Raw genomic sequence first — 19,364 nt, forward strand, 5'->3', positions numbered from 1 at the left:
TCGGTCAGTATCGCTTCATGTCATCTTATCCTGTCATGTCTTGCTGACAGGTTGATTCTCACTGAGTGCTTGAGCAGGTTAGAAATCGAACTATATAAAAGAGTGCAACATCGTTCATTTCACATCATCATCAGCTCATCATCGCAAGCAAACAAGCTATCCACATTATCCCTCAAAACAAACCCACAAACAACACTCCAATCTTCAACATGAAGCTCATCGCTATCTTCGGCCTCTTGGCAGCTCTTTCCATTGCTACTCCTGCTCCTGTTGGTAAGAATATCCAATCCCTTTCCGTGGCACTGGGGATGTCCTCAATTATCAGAGTAGCTAACAAGTTGCAGCGCACCCCGAGGAAGAAGTGCCGGCCAATGTCGACGAAATCTCCAAGGCTCTCTACGGTGGCAAGTGGAAGGATGTTTAGGGGGTTGTGTTGGATGAATGTGCAACGGTCAAGTTCTCATCTGTGATAATGTTGGGAATCTCAGATGCCAAGTTGTGCATTGGTATTACATTGGGTGTCATGGTTGTAGTTAGGACTATCTACACTCATTGACAATATGACATCCTATATCTCTGAATTTATCTGCATGGTCGATTATTGATATATTATCATCCTTACAGGGTGACATAGCATGTGCAGCCCGTGGTAGTCTTAGAAATAGTCAAAACCCTGTTGTCGGGCTAATTCGTCTGCTGACATCCAATTTTTCGATCGATGACACTTATCTAACTGCACCCTCTTTTTTGAAGCACTCGGCTTAATTCTTTAGTCTCTCATATTATGTCTCATTCCTTCTCACCTCAATCCAACAACACAATCATGCCCAGGTACTCCAAACTCTACTGCTTAACCCACAACGCAGACACAGCCGAGACCCTATCTCACAAATCAAACCAAAACTCCTCCACCTGGAAAACAACTTTCTGGATTACTTTCATCATCACCATCCTCCAAATCCCAGCGCTCTTCTACGCAACGACCAGAACACAGCCCTCTCCCTATTCCTCCCTAACAAATCGTACGTTCATCCCATACTATGATCACCTATCTAATCACCAACCAGTCCACACGACCAAAGTTACATTCGAACCTGATCCCCGATTCCAGAACCTCACGACACAAGAGGATATTCTTACAGCTTGGAGTATCTATAATCTGCGTTCGGTTCCCCCCCTATCCCCTCCAACTCACTACTAATGATTCTTGATGATAGCCGGTCTAATCAACCTATCCAACCCCACAACACAGAACCCAGATAACCAGACCTACATCCTCTCCGCCTACCACCAGCTCCTCTGCCTACGCACAATCCACCTCTCACTGAATCGGCTCCAAAACAGCATCTCTCAGCCCAGTGGGGATGAAGATGGTGACATCACAAACTGTTTTACTTATCTCCGTCACGGGATCATGTGTGCTAGCGACATGACGCTGGAAGGCCCTGATCCGGAGCCAGTGGGTGGAGATGGGCAGAGAGGGTTAACTGGGAAGGGTCAGGTACATGAATGTAACATGTGGGAGGAGATAGTTGGGTGGCTGGATGAGCATAGTGCTCAACAGTACTTAGATATATCTTGATATGTATGTAGGTCCATGAAAATCTCTGTTTTTGTATTGAGGTAGTTGCTGGTCCTTAACTGGTATGGGTTGGGATCATGTCGTGAAGCTTTTGGTCATTGATACGATATCATCAGAGAGATGATAAATATTCATATTATTATATTTGGAATAGGAAAGGAATTGATCCTATGCAACTGAATGTTCTCTCTGCCATCGCTCAATCGCCCCCCAATCCCTACACATCCTCGTCTTCATCCTCCCCCTCCCATTTCCCTCATCCCATACTTCTACTGTCATATCCCCCGCACACATCACCCCCTGTCGAAGATAATCGATACAATGACCCATATGTTTCTCATCATGCATGTCACTCTCCTCCTTCTCTCTCTCCCCTTCCCCCATAACCCCATGCCCATCCTCATTCCTACTTTCATCCCGCAGAGAAATATACATCCCCTGCAACGCCTTCAAACAATGTAACTGATGAAACGCAGAGATCATATACACGTTTTCTTTTCCTTGGATAACGTTCTTGTTTGGGGTGATGTTGTAGAGGGTGGGGTTGGGGAGGGTTATGAAGCCGGCTGTTTTGTTGATTAGAATGGGTAGGTGGTTAGTTTTATGGTATGGTGGGGTGGGGTGCGTACGGAGATTGTATACTTCCCATGCGGTGGTTACGTCTTCTAATGTGGTGAGGGTATGGTTGTGGGGAAGGGGGTCGGGGGGGAAGGTTGTTTCGATTAAGTTGACTAATGTCCTCAGTGTTGGGTTTAGTTAACTATATTATGGGTTTGGTGGGGTGGGGTGAGGCTTACTTTTGGGAAGTGTGTGTGTTGATGAGGTGTTTTGGGTCAGTAATATTGAAAGGATGATTGTTTCTACTATGGATATGATTATCAAGATGATAGAGCCTGTTTTCCATAGTCGGTAGTGGGATTTGGGAGATTCGGTCGTGTCGGAGAGGAGGTTGCGGGTTTCATAGTCTGTGGTGGTTGAGTCCTGTGAGAGTCGAGTCATGTTGTTTCTTAAAAAAGAGTTGTGTAATAGTAGTTGGCAGTCTACTCAGCTGTTTGGGTCCTGACCCAGTTCCCATACCCAGACGATGCTAGGAACGGTAATCAGTTCACCTAAACAGCAAACCCGTCATCACACATGATGACAGTCAGCATACCAACGTTAGCATCGGTACCCCATCCAAAATCCTAGGAATCCAATGTCATCCTGTTGCATAACTTGAAATTTCTATTTTCAAAGTCAACTGTCAATATCATTTGCCTCGAGTATCTGTCCTCCCCTAGTTATGTATCACCTTCTAGATTTCATTGCTGATGACAGCCTACCAAGTCAGCACACGGATGCTCACTGTTCGCATAATGCGGGGCGAGCCGAGCCGTCGAGCTGCGGGGTTGATCCCAGAGTTGCCTTTTGTCAGTTGGGCCAGCTGCCAGGCTGTAAAGCTGGGACTGGTAGACACTGGCAAAAGGTAACAGTGTTGGTTACAGCAACCCTTCTACCAAGTGGCCTTTGAATTTATTGTTTTCTATTTATGGAGACCTTCTTGGCTCCGCATATCAAGGATCCTTTGAACTTAGACGGGACAGACTGCTCACCTACGGGCTTGAGGATGGTGTGGTTGCTGTAGCGAAGAAAAAGATCCCATCGATTTTATCAGCAGCATCTAAGTATTTAGTCAACATATTCGTCTCACCTAGACCAACTACCCGCGGTAACACATGCCTTAGCTTCTAATGGCAATCAGTCATGACTATCGAACAACATCATGTTTAGCTGCCAACAGGCAAGCTTATTCTCGGCCCACCCGACCACCCTAACCCATCCCGGCAAGCGTACACCAGCCTTAATTCGACTCGATAATTGCAACAGGGCGTGAGTCAGACCGTGACATCTCCATATCCCGTACCACCTCCCAACCCATACCACTCCATACTCAACACCACCTCACCCCATCAAAATGACCCAGTCCCCCCTCACCACCCCCCTCACCACCCTCCTCAAAACCTCCCTTCCAGACCTAACCCCCTACGAAACCCTCTACAAGCACCTCCACACACACCCCGAACTCTCGCGCCAAGAGCGCCGCACCTCCGAAACCATCGCCGCCCACCTCACCTACCTCCAAGTCTACGACCTCCACACCCACATCGGCGGCTACGGCCTGGCCGGCATCTTCCGCAATGGCCCGGGCAAAACGGTCCTCCTCCGCGCCGACATGGACGCCCTCCCTGTCCAGGAACTCACTAACCTTCCCTACGCAAGTACCGTGATGATGCGGGATGCCGACGGGGTCGAGAAACCCGTCATGCATGCCTGTGGCCATGATATGCATGTTACGTGCTTGTTAGCGGCGGCGGAGACGCTCGTTCGGATGCGTGATGCGTGGAGTGGGACGGTGATTGTGCTGTTCCAGCCGGATGAGGAACGTGGCGGGGGTGCGCAGGCGATGGTCGATGATGGATTGTATGATCGGATTCCGGTGCCGGATTATGTTCTGGGGCAGCATGTGATGCGGATGCGAGCGGGGAGTGTAGGATCCCGGCCGGGGGCGATCATGGCCGCGGCGGATAGTATGAAGATCACGGTGTTTGGGCGTGGGGGACACGGATCGCAGCCGCATCAGACGGTGGATCCGGTGGTGTTGGCGGCGCATATTGTGATTCGGTTGCAGGGGATTGTCAGTCGGGAGGTCAATCCGAGTGAGTTGGCGGTGGTGACGGTGGGGAGTTTGCAGGCGGGTCAGACGGAGAATATTATTGCGGATCGGGCGGAGATTGGGGTGGATTTTCGGTCGGTGAGGCTGGAGGTGAGAGAGCAGATTATCGCGGGGATTAAGCGCATTGTGGAGGCCGAGTGTGTGGCCAGTGGATCGCCGAAGCCGCCGGTGTTTACCCCCACGAGACGGTTTCCGCCGACGGTCAATGATGGGGATGTGGCGGGGAGGGTGGCGGAGATGTTTCGGATGCATTTTGAGGAGGATTTTGATGGGGATGTGCCCAGGACGAATGTGGCGGAGGATTTCTCGACTCTGGCGACGTGTCGGGGGATTCCGAGCTGTTTTTGGCTGTTTGGGGGGGTGGATCCGGAGGTGTGGGATACGGCGCAGGCGGAGGCGCGGACGGAGGAGATTCCGGGGAATCATTCGGCGCTGTTTGCGCCGGTCATTCAGCCGACGATGCGGGTGGGGGTGGATGCGTTGTGTTTGGCTGCGTTGGCTTTTTTGAAAAAATGACGGACAGGAGGTACTCCATACGGAGTATATCTGCAGAGTTATAGAGAAAAGCAGCGCTACACTTGATACATACATACCACTTCCCCATCCTCCAGATCTCCGATTCCCGTGTCACGAAAACAGTACATAGTCCCGTGCTGGTAGCTGTAAAGAGATGGGTTGCATTAGGCAGATCTGGGTAGCTCAAGGCGTGGATCTTTCTCTTTCAGTTTTTGGTCTGAGTGGGCGGAGAGAATGGGAATTGTATAGGTAGCCGGCTCACTTAGGCGTCCTGGTGTCTTGTGTGATATCGATGGATTGTGAATGGCGGTAGATAGTATCAATGGATTCGAATGGCATCATGGCATCACTTGGTGTTTGAAGATTGACAGTTAGCTCCTTCTGGCTCGATTCCTGGTGAACGGTATATACCTCAATCCTGTCCAATTCTATCAACTAATTAATACAAAAACAAGAGGTTGTCAATTACAAGTCATGGAAAAATCTATTCACCGTCTCCCCCAACTCCATCGACTTCTCCCGAATCCGACTTTCATCCATAACACCCTCTTCGCTGACAAACGCATCGACAAAATACAACGGTACCCATTCAAAGTAAATGTTCTTCACCTCAACAGTAGATGACCCCCCTTTCATGCCGTCTTCGAGCACCCGTACCGCCTTGACGCCATCATTGCGCCAGGCACTGATCACCTCCATTGGGTCATTGTCTTCGTGGTGGTCATCGTCGATCATGCTCCCCGCGCAGTTGATCTTTTCGAGATCGCTCAGCACGGCGATCTGGGCTTTGGGGCTGACGTGCTTGGTGCAGAGCACGGCGGGTAGAGACCCGGTCTTGTTGCTCACGCCTTTCGTAGCGGATATTCGATCCGCGCCCAGAAGTAATAGATCCACGTCGGCAGCTGCTAAAGCAGCCGATGCATCGGTATATAACTTCACTTTCAAGTTTTTGTCAGGGGTGTCGATGAACCGCGACTTGTAGTTGGAAAGCAATGATGAGCCGATGCTCGTCCCTTCGAACAGTGGTCGTGACTCCAGAATCCGAAGTTCCAGCTTCCGAATATCCAGCGAAGCATACGCATCCAGAATACTATCCCGGATGGTCGAGCTCGCCGACACAGTCAGTATCGTAAGCTTGTCCAATGTTTCCCCGTGGTGCAGAAATCTGAATCGGAGATAATTGGCAAACGCATCCTTCACCTGCGTCGCGCGGCTCTTCCGACTCGCCAGATGGTGATCGAGCATGGAAAGCACTCGCTCCCACTTGTGCTGTGAGTTTGTCTCCTCGTCTTTGAGGATATCCTCCATCTCATCCAGGACAGAAATCAGCGCATTCATAGTGGCTGCGCCCATACTTTCTCGGCCGTTCTTAATGATGTGCCATGCTGCCATGCGAGTTGTTTCCCACCATTCTGTACAGTTGATCCCTTCCTCGGTGTGGACAATAAAGTCGCGAAAGACCATCAACGCGATCGCAGTCAACTCTTGTGCTCCGCTTTCATGGTCGTTACGGATACGCTCCAACCCAAGCGCGAGTGCTTTGCCGGCGCGCTCGTCCAAGCTTCCTTCGAACCAGACTCGTCGCAACGAGTCTTGTAACCGTGGGACCGTTTCCAACGTGTCGTCGTTGAGTACTGTGTACGGATCATACCATTCCCATCCTTCATGCTCCCAATCAGTCTTTATAGCGCCTTCCCCCGGTCCTCCTTCCGATGGATCCTTGAGCTTGAACGCAAACGGATGGACGGTCCATTCTCGATTGACATCTGGGTCTTCAAAGGTGAATGGCTTCCCGGTGCGCCAGTGAGTGAGGGACGATTGATCAAGGGAGGTTTCTTCGGAGAGTTCGCGCCAGGCGGCTTCCAGCACGGAGGAGTCGCTACGACTCACACTACCGGATATCGGGGCAAGGTGGTGACTGTCGCACGGTTAGTGGAGTAGAGAACAGTACAACGACAAACAAACCTATACGTCCGTACTTTCTCGCTGCGTTTAAACAGCGCGACCACCGGTTTCTCGCAGGGACCGTTAGGAAAGTGGAAAATAAATGAGGAGACGACAGAGCGCTTCTCGAGCTGTGATTGGTGCGGTTGTTCTTGGGTTGACATTTTTGCCGTGGATATGCCACTGATGTGCTAGGAATATAGACAGGTCTGTCGGTCTGTCGGCAAATAACAGATGCGCGGATCAACCGCTACCTTTGTCAAGATGCCTGGAGGGAGTCGAAGATATAAGTGTGGTAATGTGTCAGGCGATCGGGTGACTGCCGACAAATGAGGGGATTTTGTCATGGTCACATCACGCTATCGCTGCATCGCGGCCGACATCTTACGACCGATATTGACGCTGATATAGGGCTGACTCATGGCCAATGGTCTGCTCTCGGCCTCGTCGGTAGTTTCTTGACAAAGGATTGAAATCTTTGACGGTGTCGAGAAGAATGGCCGGGGGTGGTTGCCCCCGAAGGGTAGCACAGCCATGACGTCAATATTCGTCAGGCGTCGCTCTATACAAAACCCGGAGAAGACAACATTTCAACAGTATCCCACAGGAATCAAATCTCGTTGAAAATATCAAATCGACAAAATGCCATCTTACCCAGGTTCTTGCTTTTGTCACAACATCACCTACAACCTTTCTCTCTCTTCCCCGGACGATGCTCGGACCTCCCTCTGCCACTGTGGCAGCTGCAAGGTTAGACTTCTTCATGATCTACCGACCTTAATCTGCCTGGGAGATGTCCAATTGGTTGACACGCATACAGAAAGCCTTCGGAACAAACTATGGTCTAACTGCCAAGGTCCCCAAAGATTCTCTCCACATCACCTCCGGACAGCCCAAGGAATATGTGGGGGATAACGGATCGGGGAGTATGATTCATCGCGAGTTTTGTGGGGATTGCGGGAGCTTTATCTGCGAGTATGGGGTATGTTTTTACAATGGGATTTACAGATTGTTATTGGGTTGATCGGTTGCTGATTCTAGCAGGATGCTGTCAAGAATGACTTTCGGTACATTTGTGTAGGGTCCTTGGATGACCCGGAGGTGTTGCCACCCAAGGGAGAGTTCTTCTGCCAGAGTCGGGTTGGGTGGATGCCTGAGATTCCGGGTGGGTATTCTTCTTCTTGTGATGATTGTCCGCTAATCTATTGGTAGATGTCTTTCATAAGAAACAGATCAAAGAGTAATCGTCCTGAGCACGCCATCTGATATATCCTTGTAAACAAGTTTCAATGATCGCCTGTATACTAGATCCTCTATGCTACTTCCGTCACACTCTTGATCACTAGATCAGGAGTTATCAGTTTTTCCTGAATATGAAGCGCATTCAAGTAGTCGTTGCTATCGACTCGACGGAACCCATCTTCCAAAGTCTTTTCTATCCCTGCAACAACATGTCGTCGAGCGACTCGCTCCCTGGCCTCCTGTACGTCTGCGTCGACAAATATGCGATAGTCGACGAGTTGTGATACGTCGCGCCAATGTTCTTCGTTTAGGAGGAGATAGTTGCCTTCGAGAATGATGATCGAGGCCTCACTCGTAATGGCAATTCCATTCTCGACTGGGTCTTTGGCTTCGTGATCGAAGGATGGCGCATAGATGACAGCCGGGTCAGAGGTCCCTTCTGAGCTCAGCGGGGTAGCGTCTGCCCACTGTCGGAGTTGTTGAACGAACGCAACAAAGCGTGCTGCATCAAAGGTCCAGGGTGCACCGCGACGAATATATGCCTCCTCCCGGTTAGGGAGACTGTCCAAGGTTGCCCGTGACAGATGAAAGCCGTCCATGGAGACGAGAGCCGTCTGGTTCGGATGAAACTCGCTCCTAAGATGTTGCGCAACAGCTGAAGCCGTTGTTGTTTTGCCAGAACCTGGAATGCCAGCTATAGCAACTAGAAGTCGCTTCTTGTCATGATTTTGTGCTTTTTGCTGGATTGCATGCGCAATTCGGATGTATTCTGCGTTCATCTGTTCGAGGCATCTGTCAGCTCAGAGACGTAGTAGTGACAGAATTGTAAGGCGTAGGTCACTTACCTTGACTGCAATTCTGCTCCCTCTATGTAGCTTAGAAAATGCTATAAAAGAACAGCACGTTTTAGCAGGTGCTACACTTCAAATATGTGCTATCAAGTTGCGGGGGTACCGGCTGACAGTGCTCCGACAGTTAACCACGGCGCATGATGAACACAAATATCCGAGGTAAGTATGATCCATGCGGCGCCAAAAGGAACTAGCTTAGATTTCCAGAATTTGGCAGTCTTCTCCTGCTTATGTGTCTTCATGTTGGATATCCGCATGTCAGTCTGATGGCGTCAAGAATGTCCGCCATACCACATTTCTCCGAACATAGTATATGAGATGTAGCAGATTGCATTTACCCGCACTCATGTCCAATGATCAGTCACCTTGGTCGAGTGTATCGCGTATGAGCAACTAGACATTAAGCTATCCAAGCACCTCTTATCGGCCTGTTTATCTATCGTTGGTAGGAGCAAAAAAATTAAATTGGAGATATCTTCATCATTATTCGTTTCAATCAATTCGCCAGCAAACGTGGGGAATTTACGACCTCCAGGTGGGCTGAACGCGGCTTGGTTGACCGTTTCATTGACCTGCGAGGAGGCGTCACATAAAAGCACAGTATCTGCTGATCCAGGCAATGCGAACATCGCGGTTTCTGCTGATCGCAGGTGACTCCCCAGGTTTGGCAAGCCTTGCAGGGATGACTGTGCTTGTTCTCAGACTGTTCCGGCAGTCTTATATCATTCTCATATCCAGTAGAGGAAGCTCTTGCAGTGCCAGCACCGCTGGTTGAGGCACCATTTGTGGCTCCAGGGCGATTCGCGGGATCCGCAAGGGCCTCGTGGGTCTCCGAGCCGGCGATCATCCACGCCGACCAGAACCATTGCGAAAAACGCTTCAGAAAGCAGTCTCCTCCCATGTTTTTCCGAGTAAACCCGCAACTCACTGAATTCTCAACCGGCCGTGCTACTGTGTCCGACATGGCGTCCGTCTGTCGTTCGCTGATGATGCCCTTTCGACTAGTTGCTAGGTGGGATATTGATCTAATTTAGAGAATCGTTAGCCTCGTCCAATAGAATCATGACGTCACGGTTGGGTGCAAACCTCAGAGCATCCCTTGTACTGAGGGACAATAACTTGCACTCACTCGGCTGTCATTCCCTATCGACAGGAATCCTTGAGACGACCACAGGCGAAGCGCTCTGGCACCGCAAAGAAAGCGTACCCGCGCGATCCGCTACCGACGAAATCTTTCCATAGGGTGAAAGACAAGAAGGAAGAAAGAAAGTTGGAGACTCGACAGCTGCAGGAGTCCGTGGAGAAAGAAAGAACATAACACGAGGAGAAGAACACCAGGAGAAGGGATCCGACAGTGTTATAAAACCCCGCCCATCGGAATGCCAACACACGGTCCTCCATGACACGGGGCCAGACTTGGTGTCGCGCCCCTGTCATTGGACCTGTGGCATCCAAGTCGCATGGATCGACATTACGTCACCTGGGTGGTGACACGGTTTCGTCGCTTTGTTGTTCGCAGTTCCCACTTGGCTTGAGCCCTTCCTTGTCATGGCGCAATAATTGGTCTCCGCTATGGGGGGAACCTGCCAGGTTACCTCCAAGAAACAACTATTGTCCGCGTTGTGGGTACGGTCGGCGTCTCCGCCAAGATTTCATTCGACTTTCACTGAAGTGTCAGAAGATAGCCGGATGTCATCACGCGATTGTCAGGCAACGAGGTCGGTGATTAACTCCACTGTCATCCAGGTACATCCATTGAGTCAACGGCTGACCGACTGACATCCGCAGGGACAGCTGTACGATCGGTCTCCCTTGCATTAGGCCCAGGCCTTTTTCCCTAGCCCCCGGCCCCAACAAAATCATAAGCCATGCAGAAGTAGGTGCAGACTATGATATGGAATCAGACCTGTATCTTGTGTAGATTGTGTGCACACTGCAACTCAAAATACTGTAAGCATTTTAAGGACTTTGTATCATTACGTAATCATGAAATCCATTGTCGGGCTCGATTCGGAGCTGATACTTTCTGGTAATTATTTACACCATGTTATCTGCTTTCATCTCATCTTTCCATGGTGCCACCCAGCTCAGCGACGTCCATGGCCCCGACCCCTGGGTGTACGAGGTGAGGCAGGTTCATCAGCGGTTGGTCCTTGATCTCTGGTTCCTCTGTTCTGGGGGGTGGGAGTTCTGCCTCTAGCACTTTGGCCAGTGCCTCCAGTCGTACCTCGCTGCCCTCCATGCCCACGTCTAGATTGCCCACCGACGGGTCCTCCTCTTTGATACGAAGGTTGCTGTCCTCTTCCGGCCGACGCACTAGAAGTAGCAGCCGCCTGAAGGTCCCCGGATCGAGAGGACTGGGACCGTTGCGAGAACCTCTTAACCACTTCTTGGACAAACTGCGCGGGTAGTCCTTGAGATGATCCAATGGTAATCTTCTTCCCTGTCTCGACATACCTCTGCGAAAAAATTCGCGACAGGTTTTCCATGTAGGTATCGTTTGAGAATGGCCGTGGGTAATAAGGGTCGTTTTCCATGAATGCCTTGGCAGCTTGCTGCACACCCGCCGCATTCATCGTAATTGGGGCACAAGCATCGAAGTCAATAAGCCAGAGGCTAACAATGCGTTTCTTGAAGTTCAGGGAGGCGTTCGTTGTGTGTTCAAAAGTGCTGGTTCCCGGGCGCAGCCGTTCAATGTCTGGAAGACGCATCTGTCGTCGGACAGCATTTTGATCAAAAGGCGAACTCCCAAGGACAAATTCAAGATCCATGGTATCAATATTTGTATGCCAGTGGAGCACTGCGAGCGCATCAGCCATGTTTCTGGCGTACTCATCTGCGTCAAGCTGAAGCTCTTGGATCTGATCGGCGTGCAGCTTGTAGTTTCGCAGAGAAAAGAACATACTGCCACCGGGTCGCGAAGTCCCAACGCGCTTTCGACCTAAAAAAAGACGAATAAGGCAGTCTTTGTTGAGTGGGTCGTTCTTGGCCGCTGGCGCGTTGATCGGGTTACAAAATAGCTCTATAAGAGCGTTTCTTACTGGCTGGGGCAAAGGGAAGACTCTCTCCATGCACATGACCTCCCGGGCTTGCCTTGGGAAGCCGGTTTCGTTGGGGAATAGGTGAAGGTTCTCTGGCCAGAACTCCGAATCCTTGTCAGCGAACCATGCCACTCGGGGGATTTCCACAAGGCCCGGGATTTCGCCCAATTTATCGAAACTCTGCTGGATTCGGAGGTGCATCACATAGTTGTTCCAAAGCTTCTCCGTCCGGTCGATTAGAAGGACTTTGAAAGCCCAAGGTGTTCCCGGTTGCTCAAATACTTTTCCGATCGAGCCCACACCAATTTCCCGGAAAGGGTTTCTGGACCCGATAGCCGCTTGCTGGCGCTCAGCAAAGGAGGAAGAGGTTGATATGACCGACCTGGTCGAAAGCATTCGCTGGAGCCTCGCTTGTGGTGTTTCGTTTTCGTCTCTCCGAAGCTTGTCTTCCAGCTGGAGGTTTTGTTGTAGGGCGTCGGCAAGCGAACTTGTCCAGGAACTGTCAGTCCCTTGAAGCTCCCGACGATTAGACATTCTGTATACTGTGGTAGTAGGGCTTGCAAGATTCTTGTTTTTGTTATCAATAGCTAGAGATAGTATGAGGAATTTATGCGAGAGATTCATGTGTGTGTGGAGAGAAGAGCTTGGAGAAAGGTAACACGGGAAAATTCTTGTTGAGTACTGGCTAAACAAAGCAATCATTAAAAAGGTGCAGTGAATCGTACACCCGGGACATTCACTGTAGAAGCGAGGAGTCAATGTCCGAGATTCTACTTTCCCTCCTCGATCGTTTGAACAAATAAATGAGCCAGATCAAGCCGCTCTTTAAAGCCTGTGGGGCAATTCGCAGCTATTATGTCTTCACTCGCTTGCAGATATTGTCTTCGAAAGTCGTCCCACAAGCTTGACCGTGGTCGGGGATAGAATGGATCATTTCGCCAGTAGGCAGTAACGGCCTGTCGGACCCCGCCAAGGCTCATGGGCATAGGCCGGCATAGGTCAAAATCCAGTATCCATAAGGTATGTTCGCCAAGAACATTTGTGATTGAGTTCTGGTGCTGTCCCTCGCGGCAAGGTGAAGGTGCCAGAACAAACTCGATATCGTTTCCGTCCATCTCCCCAAGCCAGTGTAGAGTAGCGAGTGCTTCTCCCATCATCCTAGCGTACCACTCCATATTACAACGGGAAATACCGAGATCCTCCATTTGATCTTCATGCAATGGATAATTTCGTAGCGAGAACGCGGTAAACCTGGGTGGACGCTTGACCTCGGTTTTCTGCGTCCGTCTCCTACCCAGGTACGGTCTTATAAGGCAGTCAGTGTTGGCCTCACTCCTTGATATCTCCGCTTGTATCTTTGGATGACAATATCTCTCGACTAGAAGCTGTCTGACTTCTTGGGGAAACGGCGGGATACGTTGTGAGACTATGACGTTGCAGGGAGAATATTTCGCAGGAAACATAGGGAGATTATCGTTCCACCATGCATCCTCTGTTGTCAGGTATCGATAACATTTTGGAACTTGCACTTGGGGTGATTTCTTCACTCGAGTATCAGTTTTCAGAGACTCGGTGATGTTCTGGCGTTTGAGGTCCGATAGCTTGGAGAAGCAGTGCAAAACTCGTTGGTGCATGGTGTAGTCGTTTGCCAGTGATCTGTCTGGCCCACCATCTTCTCGCTTGAGGGCTAAGCCATCATCTTCTGACAGGGCCCAGACTGTGCCGCAGAACCCTGCACCGATGCAGCGATATTTTGACATTGTTTGATGATAAATCATTGTAGGTAGATAGTTATGTTGGCTAGTTAGATGAAGAGAACAACGAGAGATAATGGTCATCTGGCTTTGAAGGTTCTGACGTCACACTGCGTCGTGCAAAGTTTGAGAATGGTGTACATGCAATAAAGCGGGTAGGGCTCAGTACACACTTGGGATTCTGGTCTAGATAGTTCTGTTTGAGAACAAACTATGAGCACATGCGGACCAGGAAACCATTGAGTCATAGTGTTGATTTATACATAAAACTTGATGTCACATTATATCAAGCCCGGGTGGTCTAGTGGTATGATTCTCGCTTAGGGAAGGCTTCTGCCTATATAACCCCAAGCATATTTGCGAGAGGTCCCGCGTTCGATCCGCGGCTCGGGCCTTGACACATAATTTTTGCTCGATTTTTGTCCCTTTGAGTAAGGAAGGCTCGCGTTCACTCACCCCACCCACCACCCCACCAACCCACAATTTATTCCGGGTCACCGACTCCCCACCGCTTAGAAGGGCCTAGCGTGGCCAAATGGCCCATCCCTTCCTGCTATGCCTAAACAGGGTATCAGCACCTCTTTCATTTATTGATTTTACTACTTTTCTGATCGGGTTGGACGGGGGAACTGACTCTCTATCTAATTAATCCCCCTCTGTCTGCAGGTCTTGATTCAAGGCATGGAGGCGCCGGGATCAAGCTCGAAGAATCTGTGAAGGTCAAGTTCAAGATAATATCAAGAAAGATCCGATTAGGCCGTTAGGAAACCGACTGGCATGTGAAGCTTTAATATAGTGTTATTATAATTTTCTATACTAGCGTTGGAAAAGCGTGCTTTTTGGTGAGGAGCGCCGTGAGGATCAAGCTTCTCACATGACTTCCTCCAGTGAATCTAATCTTGTAAGTGACTGAGCCAGGTGGCTTAGAAGTCTGGTGTTTTGCCAGATAGCCTAGCTGGTAGCAGCTTAGTGAGCAACTTTAGGTCAGGTCCTGGTAAGGGAAGTTCCCAGCTCCAAGGCATTTGATCGGTCTATAAGAATAACGAATCTGGCCTTCTCATCTGTTCTTCTAATTTGCTGTTATGTTATTAGTTATGTAATACTATTACTCACCCGTTCTGCCTCTCAGTTTAAGCTGTAGGTCTGGATCAAGTACTACGTTTATAGGTGCTTGACGGAGCACTTTGGGATCCCTTTTACCCTTTAAGAATGTCTTTGACTATATACTTTAAAGAAAGCGTTCTAAGATGTTTACCAAGATACTTCGCAGTGCCTTGAGCTGTGGATGACTGGGGGATATAGCTGCGACGGGGTCAGAAATAAACGTGACAGTGTCAGACCAGAGCTGGAAAAACAGCTCAGTCGAGTTCAGAGAAATCCTGACACTGAATGAGCTCATACATATAACCAAAATACACTAGAAAAAATATAAAGAAAACCTTTAATAATCCCTAAGACATTAAATACCTTGAAATAATCCCTGAAACCACCCGAAATATCAATATTTAATTGCTACTTAAAATAGATGTTTTTATTACGTGCGAGAGCTTATTCATTATTAGTAATTCTTTAATACTGCTGTACTTATTTCTGACCCTGTCGCAACTGGGACCTCCAATTCTGTTAGTGCCATTCTACATCTGGCGCTTATATAAAGGGGTCAGTGACCCGGAACAAAATATGGAGTACGAAACATCCTTCATTGAATAAATAGATCAATATACTCACTCAGACTCTCTCGCTCATCATTACTATTTTGGGGGGTTGGCAGTTGGTTGTTTCTAACCACATAGGTGTGCAGGCTGTCGTCCGTATGTAGCACTGGATGGATCGATCATGTGCCATCACACAAGTGGTTCCTTACGTACTCAAAGCCAGATCAGCAATAGCTCTTTCTTCATCAGCTAGCGCACAACCTTACCCAGAGTCAATGGGCTCCTCCCAATCTAAGAAATTTGCCTCCGCTGCCCTGGCATAGTTTCCAGGTTCCCTAAATGTCTCACCATGGGAGAGAAACTAGGTTTGGCGGTACCTTATCCGGTCACCCGCGCCATGAATCCTGTTGTATCAACCAACGGACCTCCTCATCCAAGGTGATCAACAAGCTTTCGACTAAAGCTCGACGGTAATGGGCACGTCCCCCGGCGACTGGGCTTGAGTTCACGTCTGATCCAATGAGTCTGTCGCTCGTCTCGTATACCCCGCGCCATTCCCTCGGGTTGGGCATTTAGCTGATGTCAAGACTAGGGGTATCAACTGGTAGTACGGGATATTTATACTTGTGGGATGGCGAATATCGTTAGTAGAGGATGTAGATGTACTCTCTGTTGCAGTTCTCTCGAGAAGCTACACGTTCGGCTCTCTTGACTCCTCCTTATCAATAGGCATTTTGCCATCGAGCTATCATGTCCACGTCAGAAAAAGAAAAGATGCGCATTACTGTTGGAGTCGAGCAGACTGGCCCGGACCATGATGATCCTTCTCCCAAGGCGGAGGAGCTTGTCGAAGAGGTTCCTGAAATGGAGGATTCGCCGAGTTTGATTGAAACAATTGGGTACTTGCTTTCTATTCAAGATGGTTGTATGTACACTGTCGATCAGGTGTTTTGGGGAATGAATGAATGGCTAATTGTATGGCAGATGGGCCGCCAGACTCAACATGGGATGTGGATGATTTTGATTGAGATGTTACCTTTCGGGTCATGGTGTGTGTGAACTTCATTTTGGGAATTATTGCGGTGATCATCGATTGCTGTGATCTGGAGCTGGAGTTTAATGGACCGGCGTTGGCTGTTGCTACTTTAATGCACTGAATAGATTGTGATGCTCATATGACGACTTTCCATTCAAGGCAGCGGAGCACCAATATTGTCACACAGTAGTCTCTTACCGTAATCGACTATAGCTGAATAATGTCCAGTTTCACATTCGAGACAACAGGGTTTGGCTACCTCTGATGTCAGACTAGTTCAGGTAATTGGTGGCGACCACTGGCAGACCCGACAGTTATAAGTCACGAGCTCGTGCAGGTCTAATTGTAACACTAAACGAGAGTTATTCGTCTACATAAGCCGTTTCTCCTATTAAGTCTAAGACTAGACACTTCGCACAATGTCCGAACCTGAAAACCCGATCCCGACATCCACCCTCAACCAACCTACTGGTGTCAAGGTAGCCCTGATGGATGTTTTGAACTTCAGTACCGCGGCCTCGCGAATCGTAACTCAGGAGCTTGGGTGTACTAGTGTCGCAGATGCAGAAGATGATAGTCATACCCCTGATGGTATGTAGTGTTGTCAGCATGTAATGTTTGGAAGCTAATTATGTTTTAGATGATGACCACGCATTGATATTTGACAATCCTTTTGCAGGTAGTATGGATGGAGATGATGAGGATGATATCTAATTGGTTGTCTGAGTTTTCCGCTATGGGATGAAAGGGTGCCCCGGCATCATTGGGATCGGACGGGGTGGAATATACCATATTTTAACGTTGACCAAGACTATGTAGATTAACTGTTGTATAAACAGTCATGTAATGTTGACCAGCATTGTATATGGTTATGCTTGGTCCCTCCAGGCGTCAATAAGAAATTCCTTCAGCTTGACTGGTTTCAGGTCGGGAAACTTCGTATTCATGCGTTCTTTAGGCAAGTCAAAAGCTCCGGCAATAGTGAGTCGGCTCACTAAGACGGTCGTCTCCCGGACCTCTTCCTCAGACATCCCGGGGTGAAAAGGCGGGACTGTTACCTGCCCTTCCTTAATTTTCTCGGCGCTGTCATATACTACCTCGAAGCTTTTGCCTGTTTTTGTTAGCTTCGCCTGTTGGGTGTACCGGAGTCCCCATACCTCGGATCTGCTCAGCAAGCTTGAGGAGCTGGTTGTATGTGACTTCGTCACCTACGAAAACGCTAAACTCGGGCCACTCCTCGAGATCTAGGAGCTTCACGATGAACGCTGCCATATCATACGAATATGTCACGCTCAGCTTATCATTACCATCACCGGGAATACCGGCCCAGCAATTTGCTACATCGATCCCGATCACGTAGGGCTGAAGGTTGGTGTGCGCCCGGGGCATTCCCCAGTAATCCATGAATATACCAGGGGTGACCCGGGTATATTTCAGACCACTTTTCTGCAGCAGTTCGGCTGCATCAAGCCAGTATTTGACGCTGGGATCCGCAGACAGGAGACTACATTATCAGTTATCTTGACTTCAGCTCGAGCAAGGCGGACATACTCCTGGGTCTGGATAAATGAGTATTCACTTGGGACAAATCGCCTGGTTGCGCTGGACTTTTCAGCAGCGTGGATCAGGTTCAGCTGGCATTGGCTGGTTTCATCCGAGTAGATACCAATGGCGGAGATGATCGTATGTATCTCGTGCTTCTCCAGCGTTTGGGCAACAGAATCGATATCATCATAGTTGATCTGCATCTGCTGTGTCCTACTAAGGACCAGATTCTCTTTGGGGCTCTATTGTTCAACGGGTAAGTAAGCGCTGGGCATGGCTGTGGAGGGGTCGTACCCCGCGAGTTAGAACAACGACCCGAAACTTGGGTTCCTGCAACAGTGTCTCGACTATTGTCTTCCCCACCCCGCCGGTACCACCGGCCACTGCGATCGTAGTCATTTGGATGCCAGTTGTGTTGGGAATTCCACGGTTTCTGACATGAAGCAGTGGCCTGCGTTGACATCCGGCTTGGTCGGGACCCCGTGGCTTGGCTGCCCCACTTGCTCAGTGGGTCATGCCTTCTCAGTACCTCGTCCCTGAGTGCTCTGTTGCTGATTCTTGATACCGTTTGTATGCTGCTGCTCAACGAAAAGACTCTTTTTGTGATGCGTTTCGAACCCCTAAAGCGCACTCTATTAGTATGATAAGATAACGTGCGTGGTTGGGTTGGAAGCAGAGTCGTTTGAGGCATGTAGAGCAGTGGGGGCGATCAATGGAAATTTGCTCGTTATCAGCTTCAGAATGTGAGAATTACATACTATCTCTGTTCTCGTCCATTTAATCTCGACAGCTATTGCCTGCAGTTGTATATTTTAGATGCAATGAGACCTGCATCAGAAAGTTGCATCGGAATTCACTGGAAGATGACTCAAAATATATATCAGCAGAGCAAGGGCCGACAAAGAGATGAGCAACCAATGACTCTTCAAAAGAGGCTTATATGGAAGCAGGAAAGAAGTCGAGCGACCAGAATCATAAAAAGGAGAATCACTGTGGCCAGGTTTATTTAAATATAGCCCAATTCGTGATGAATAGGTAGTGAAACTTTCATCCAAAGCAAATGGCTTATAAAGCTAAAGAAATAAAATCTTCCATAACAAGTCCTCGATGGTCTAACGGTCATGATTTCCGCTTGTCAATCCCAGTTGGGAACAAGCGCGGGAGACCTGGGTTCGACTCCCAGTCGGGGAGACTTCTTTTTTGTTCATACATTTTTACCTGTTGACTCTCCTTGCTTCTTCCTTGACTTGCTGTTCCGATTGCCATCTACTCAAGTATGATGTGTAACCCACACATTGCCATCGCAACATTCCCTGTATCATCGGATATGCTCATCTGATACTCTTTACCGGCTGAGTGTTATGTCACGGCCCGGGGAAACGCATGCCCGGGATGCCTGGGGAAACGCGTTAGTCCCGGATTTAGTGACTCACGATCAGTCCTCCCCGCCGAGCACGTCATTAAGATAAAATTCCTCTTATCCTC

General features: G+C 49.1%; 12 protein-coding genes and 2 non-coding genes across 14 annotated transcripts; 7 read left to right on the plus strand and 7 right to left on the minus strand.

Moving 5' to 3' along the window:
• The first annotated feature begins 108 nt into the window (after window positions 1–108).
• On the plus strand, window positions 109–627 carry BO80DRAFT_215844 (uncharacterized protein). Its single transcript, XM_025714347.1, has one exon. It carries the CDS (start codon window positions 210–212, stop codon window positions 468–470), a length of 261 nt encoding a protein of 86 aa, XP_025571090.1. The 5' UTR covers window positions 109–209; the 3' UTR covers window positions 471–627.
• Window positions 628–1,764: 1,137 nt separating this feature from the next.
• On the minus strand, window positions 1,765–2,633 carry BO80DRAFT_428766 (uncharacterized protein). Its single transcript, XM_025720318.1, has 3 exons — window positions 2,380–2,633; window positions 2,212–2,323; window positions 1,765–2,148 (listed from the first exon to the last, which is right to left on the minus strand). Exons 1-3 carry the CDS (start codon window positions 2,579–2,581, stop codon window positions 1,995–1,997), a joined length of 468 nt encoding a protein of 155 aa, XP_025571091.1. The 5' UTR covers window positions 2,582–2,633; the 3' UTR covers window positions 1,765–1,994.
• Window positions 2,634–3,314: 681 nt separating this feature from the next.
• Window positions 3,315–5,142, plus strand: BO80DRAFT_215933 (M20 family metallopeptidase). Its single transcript, XM_025714349.1, has one exon. It carries the CDS (start codon window positions 3,537–3,539, stop codon window positions 4,809–4,811), a length of 1,275 nt encoding a protein of 424 aa, XP_025571092.1. The 5' UTR covers window positions 3,315–3,536; the 3' UTR covers window positions 4,812–5,142.
• A 13-nt stretch (window positions 5,143–5,155) lies between these two features.
• On the minus strand, window positions 5,156–7,199 carry BO80DRAFT_505178 (translation initiation factor eIF-2B subunit family protein). Its single transcript, XM_025724465.1, has 2 exons — window positions 6,777–7,199; window positions 5,156–6,729 (listed from the first exon to the last, which is right to left on the minus strand). The coding sequence occupies exons 1-2, from the start codon at window positions 6,917–6,919 to the stop codon at window positions 5,277–5,279; spliced, it is 1,596 nt and encodes a 531-aa protein (XP_025571093.1). The 5' UTR covers window positions 6,920–7,199; the 3' UTR covers window positions 5,156–5,276.
• Window positions 7,200–7,397: 198 nt separating this feature from the next.
• On the plus strand, window positions 7,398–7,999 carry BO80DRAFT_448929 (GFA family protein; the record flags this gene model as incomplete). Its single annotated transcript, XM_025721710.1, has 4 exons — window positions 7,398–7,505; window positions 7,576–7,737; window positions 7,800–7,920; window positions 7,968–7,999. 4 exons carry the CDS (start codon window positions 7,398–7,400, stop codon window positions 7,997–7,999), a joined length of 423 nt encoding a protein of 140 aa, XP_025571094.1.
• Window positions 7,751–9,127, minus strand: BO80DRAFT_215929 (phosphoribulokinase/uridine kinase family protein). The gene is made up of 2 exons (XM_025714348.1): window positions 8,843–9,127; window positions 7,751–8,776 (listed from the first exon to the last, which is right to left on the minus strand). Exon 2 carries the CDS (start codon window positions 8,774–8,776, stop codon window positions 8,069–8,071), a length of 708 nt encoding a protein of 235 aa, XP_025571095.1. The 5' UTR covers window positions 8,843–9,127; the 3' UTR covers window positions 7,751–8,068.
• Window positions 9,128–9,344: 217 nt separating this feature from the next.
• BO80DRAFT_496739 (uncharacterized protein) lies at window positions 9,345–10,534 on the minus strand (the record flags this gene model as incomplete). The annotated part of the gene is made up of 3 exons (XM_025724039.1): window positions 10,291–10,534; window positions 9,954–10,067; window positions 9,345–9,821 (listed from the first exon to the last, which is right to left on the minus strand). Exons 1-3 carry the CDS (start codon window positions 10,396–10,398, stop codon window positions 9,345–9,347), a joined length of 699 nt encoding a protein of 232 aa, XP_025571096.1. The 5' UTR covers window positions 10,399–10,534.
• A 300-nt stretch (window positions 10,535–10,834) lies between these two features.
• BO80DRAFT_416017 (zinc finger protein) lies at window positions 10,835–12,423 on the minus strand (the record flags this gene model as incomplete). Its single annotated transcript, XM_025718160.1, has 1 exon — window positions 10,835–12,423. The coding sequence occupies one exon, from the start codon at window positions 12,421–12,423 to the stop codon at window positions 10,936–10,938; it is 1,488 nt and encodes a 495-aa protein (XP_025571097.1). The 3' UTR covers window positions 10,835–10,935.
• Window positions 12,424–12,442: 19 nt separating this feature from the next.
• BO80DRAFT_428771 (zinc finger protein) lies at window positions 12,443–13,872 on the minus strand. Its single transcript, XM_025720319.1, has one exon. It carries the CDS (start codon window positions 13,647–13,649, stop codon window positions 12,660–12,662), a length of 990 nt encoding a protein of 329 aa, XP_025571098.1. The 5' UTR covers window positions 13,650–13,872; the 3' UTR covers window positions 12,443–12,659.
• Window positions 13,873–13,933: 61 nt separating this feature from the next.
• BO80DRAFT_t267 lies at window positions 13,934–14,037 on the plus strand. The gene has a single exon. It is a non-coding gene; the product is annotated as a tRNA-Pro (tRNA).
• A 2,014-nt stretch (window positions 14,038–16,051) lies between these two features.
• BO80DRAFT_428772 (uncharacterized protein) lies at window positions 16,052–16,350 on the plus strand. The gene is made up of 2 exons (XM_025720320.1): window positions 16,052–16,223; window positions 16,283–16,350. The coding sequence occupies exons 1-2, from the start codon at window positions 16,073–16,075 to the stop codon at window positions 16,324–16,326; spliced, it is 195 nt and encodes a 64-aa protein (XP_025571099.1). The 5' UTR covers window positions 16,052–16,072; the 3' UTR covers window positions 16,327–16,350.
• A 483-nt stretch (window positions 16,351–16,833) lies between these two features.
• BO80DRAFT_391028 (uncharacterized protein) lies at window positions 16,834–18,293 on the minus strand. Its single transcript, XM_025717171.1, has 4 exons — window positions 18,174–18,293; window positions 17,886–18,121; window positions 17,492–17,838; window positions 16,834–17,445 (listed from the first exon to the last, which is right to left on the minus strand). Exons 1-4 carry the CDS (start codon window positions 18,276–18,278, stop codon window positions 17,204–17,206), a joined length of 930 nt encoding a protein of 309 aa, XP_025571100.1. The 5' UTR covers window positions 18,279–18,293; the 3' UTR covers window positions 16,834–17,203.
• A 585-nt stretch (window positions 18,294–18,878) lies between these two features.
• BO80DRAFT_216181 (uncharacterized protein) lies at window positions 18,879–19,136 on the plus strand. Its single transcript, XM_025714350.1, has one exon. It carries the CDS (start codon window positions 18,940–18,942, stop codon window positions 19,102–19,104), a length of 165 nt encoding a protein of 54 aa, XP_025571101.1. The 5' UTR covers window positions 18,879–18,939; the 3' UTR covers window positions 19,105–19,136.
• Window positions 18,981–19,070, plus strand: BO80DRAFT_t268. The gene has a single exon. It is a non-coding gene; the product is annotated as a tRNA-Asp (tRNA).
• Window positions 19,137–19,364: the final 228 nt, after the last annotated feature.

The sequence above is a fragment of the Aspergillus ibericus genome, assembly GCF_003184845.1.
Source record: "Aspergillus ibericus CBS 121593 unplaced genomic scaffold BO80scaffold_52, whole genome shotgun sequence".
In the NCBI taxonomy this organism is placed as follows: domain Eukaryota; kingdom Fungi; phylum Ascomycota; class Eurotiomycetes; order Eurotiales; family Aspergillaceae; genus Aspergillus; species Aspergillus ibericus.